Genomic DNA, 2994 nt, shown 5'->3' with positions numbered 1-2994 from the left:
ATATAATTATATCATATATAATCAAATTCCCTCTTGTTAATTTGAATACTTCAAACTAACCCAAAAATTGATTCTCAACATGAATTCATTGAGCTATTAAGGAGACCTTATGGACCTGTAGCTTGAAGCTCTAATGGTACGTGAATAACTGACTAAACTCTTTAATCACGATATCCACCATCTGTTAACTGTCGGATACTCCAATAAAGACCGACAGTTGGACTATTTGCACTACAGATATATTTCTACGTCCATCGAATATAACCAATCAACAGTACGATGACCCTTCACAAATCGCTCGTAAGTGCAGGTGGGCCAATTTACCATTTTCCCCCTGTAGTTACATCTAACTCCTTAAGTACTATTGATTTCTCTAATGAACAATACATCATAGTCCTACTATGAGTAAACACTTCTCAAGCCAAGGAAAGTGTGGTGCCACATTGTTCAAGCCCGGAATCAGCCCTTAAGGGAGCAATTTATCTACTTACCCTGCTTCAGGGAAAGAATAAATTCCGTCTTGTGTTTTCAGGTCCCCAATCAGACGAATCCTTAAAGTGGTAGGTTTGAGTCGGCGATCTGGCCACTCGCACCTATGCAAATCAAAGAACCTCCCTCATAGGCTCATTCTCAGGATTAAAGTCATGTAACCTATGGTCATCCTAGTGAAATGAAAGTCTCTGTCATGAACGACATTATATAATGAGACTAAACATTTTGTGGTCCGATCTTATACAAACTTTTTTATATAGAGCATCTCCGCTCACATGTCTAATACATGAATGGTCAGGATCAGACCATTTATAGCACTTTACAACACTTATAACATCTACAAAGCGGGCCACACTCGTAGTGTCACCAGGATAAGGTTTCCTTCCTTTATCCATATACTACAGACCATTTAGGTTATCACTTAAAGCACAATCCACTTGTATGTCTCCACATACATGCTTAAGTTACAACGACAACCAGGGATCTTAGTTTAATGATTTGTGGTTAATGCAACTAAAATATCTCATACTTCATAGACTGTCATGAGTAAAATTACTCATATTATTACATCACAAATAGTTTGTTCATACATGTATTCACAAACTACAGGACTCTACGAGATTTAGAGCATCAACCCTAACACTACAATCACAACATGCATATCAATGCCAGAGTAAAAAAGTAGATATTCATTACCTGTAATTTTCTGAAGATCAGACGAAAATTGGGATGCCTCAATTTCAACACTAGGACCTAGGAGGTCCTCCATGGTCAGTTTAAGAGAGGTCCTCCCTTCTTCTTCTTTCCTTTAGCTTTTGTTACGCAAGTTATTATTTTTCGCTTTGCACCGTAGAAAGGCACAACATCGGTTTGACCCAACATCTCAGCATTAGGGTTCTCATTTACTTCAGTTTCCACAATATTTTCCGAAACAATTTCATTGGAAGTTTCAACATCCTTTTTGCTCTTCACTTTTCTTTATATCTAACTAGTTTTGATTCTATGGTATCAGTTCATCTTCATGTACTCACCAATTTATTTGTAATTACCAGTGACACCCCACATACATAGGGGAAATTGAAAAGATCGTGGGCAAACAAAAAGTCAAATACTTCTTTCTTACCAAAACACAACTGATAAAGGTTATTAAGAAAACCCAAAATGTAATTAATTTCAACATACTCTGATAGGCGTTGCGTCTTGTAGTAATCATATGCCATGTGTTATGCTTATTTAATCTAGGCCTTAATCTTATCAAAGCCCACACACTATATGTAATTAATTGCTACAAATCAGTAGTGTAAAAGCCCAAGGCAACTCGATGTGCTTTAAATTGTTTAACATCAAGAGTCTTTGTGAAGATGTCAACAACCTGATTGTCAGTTTGAATATGTTCCAAGACAATCTTTTTACTCTCTACCAATTCTCAGATGAAATGGTATCTGATGTCAATAGGTTTTGTTCTATTGTGTTGGATGAGATTCTTAATGATGTTTGTGGCACCCAAGTTGTCACAATATAATGTCATAGTATTTTGTGTGACATAGTATTCTTTGAGCATCTAGTTCATCTAGAGTAATTGAGTACAGCTACTTCCCACAACAACATATTTAGCTTCAGTTGTAGAGAGGAAGATACAGTTTTGCTTCTTGCTAAACCAGGACAGCGGATTGTTTCCTAAAAAGAAACAACTACCCGAAGCGCTTTTTCGATCTTCTGAGCTTTCAGCCCAATCTGTATCACAATATCCTACAAGAGAGTTGTTGGTATCAAAAGAATACAAAAGACCATACTCATAGGTACCACTTATGTACTTGGTGATTCGTTTGGCTCCCAGTAGATGACTGGCTTTTTGCTTTGCTTGATATCTTGTACACACTCCCACTATAAATGCTATATCTGGTCTACTAGTTGTGTGATACAACAGACTTTCTATAATACTTTGGTATGAACTTTCATCAGTAGCACCATTAGAGTCTCTTGATAATTTGACATGAATGAGGGCAGGAGTTCTTTTTGCTCTAGCATTTTCAAGCCCAAATTTGTTGGCAAGGGCCTTCGCATATTTGCTTTGGGAAATAAATATGCAATCCTTTAGCTGCTGAATCTGGAATCCCACGAAGTAAGTCAGTTCACCCACCATGCTCATTTCAAATTTTGTCTGTATTTGTTTGATTAAAAGATCAACCAATTCTTACGGCATTCCTCCAAACATGATATCATCCACATCAACTTGAGCAATGACAAGGTTTCCTTCCTTTTTCTTTACAAACAATGTTTTGTCAATCCCTCATCACATATATTCATGCTTGAGAAGAAACTCAATTAAACGCTTATACCATCCACGAGGGACTTGTTTCAACCCATATAAAGCTTTTTGAAGTTTATAAACATGATCTCATTGTTGGGATTTATGTCCTAAATCTCGTATTTTGTATTGTATAAACTATGTTTATTTATTTAATGAAATAAAGAGTTATTTTATTCAACTTTTATTCTTGT

The 2994-nt window shown here is 36.2% G+C and overlaps 1 protein-coding gene across 1 annotated transcript; it reads right to left on the bottom strand.

Moving 5' to 3' along the window:
* Positions 1 to 2062: 2062 nt before the first annotated feature.
* On the bottom strand, positions 2063 to 2635 carry LOC120090785 (uncharacterized mitochondrial protein AtMg00810-like). The gene has a single exon (XM_039048491.1). It carries the CDS (start codon positions 2633 to 2635, stop codon positions 2063 to 2065), a length of 573 nt encoding a protein of 190 aa, XP_038904419.1.
* Positions 2636 to 2994: the final 359 nt, after the last annotated feature.

This window comes from Benincasa hispida, chromosome 11, assembly GCF_009727055.1.
Source record: "Benincasa hispida cultivar B227 chromosome 11, ASM972705v1, whole genome shotgun sequence".
Classification (NCBI taxonomy): Eukaryota; Viridiplantae; Streptophyta; class Magnoliopsida; order Cucurbitales; family Cucurbitaceae; genus Benincasa; species Benincasa hispida.
Note: the sequence above shows the minus strand (reverse complement) of the source record. Positions and strands in the feature narration are given on the sequence as shown.

Bases quoted from the DNA above. Each gene is read 5' to 3' on its own strand.
- LOC120090785 (XM_039048491.1), bottom strand. From the start codon at position 2,635: ATGGTGGGTGAACTGACTTACTTCGTGGGATTCCAGATTCAGCAGCTA.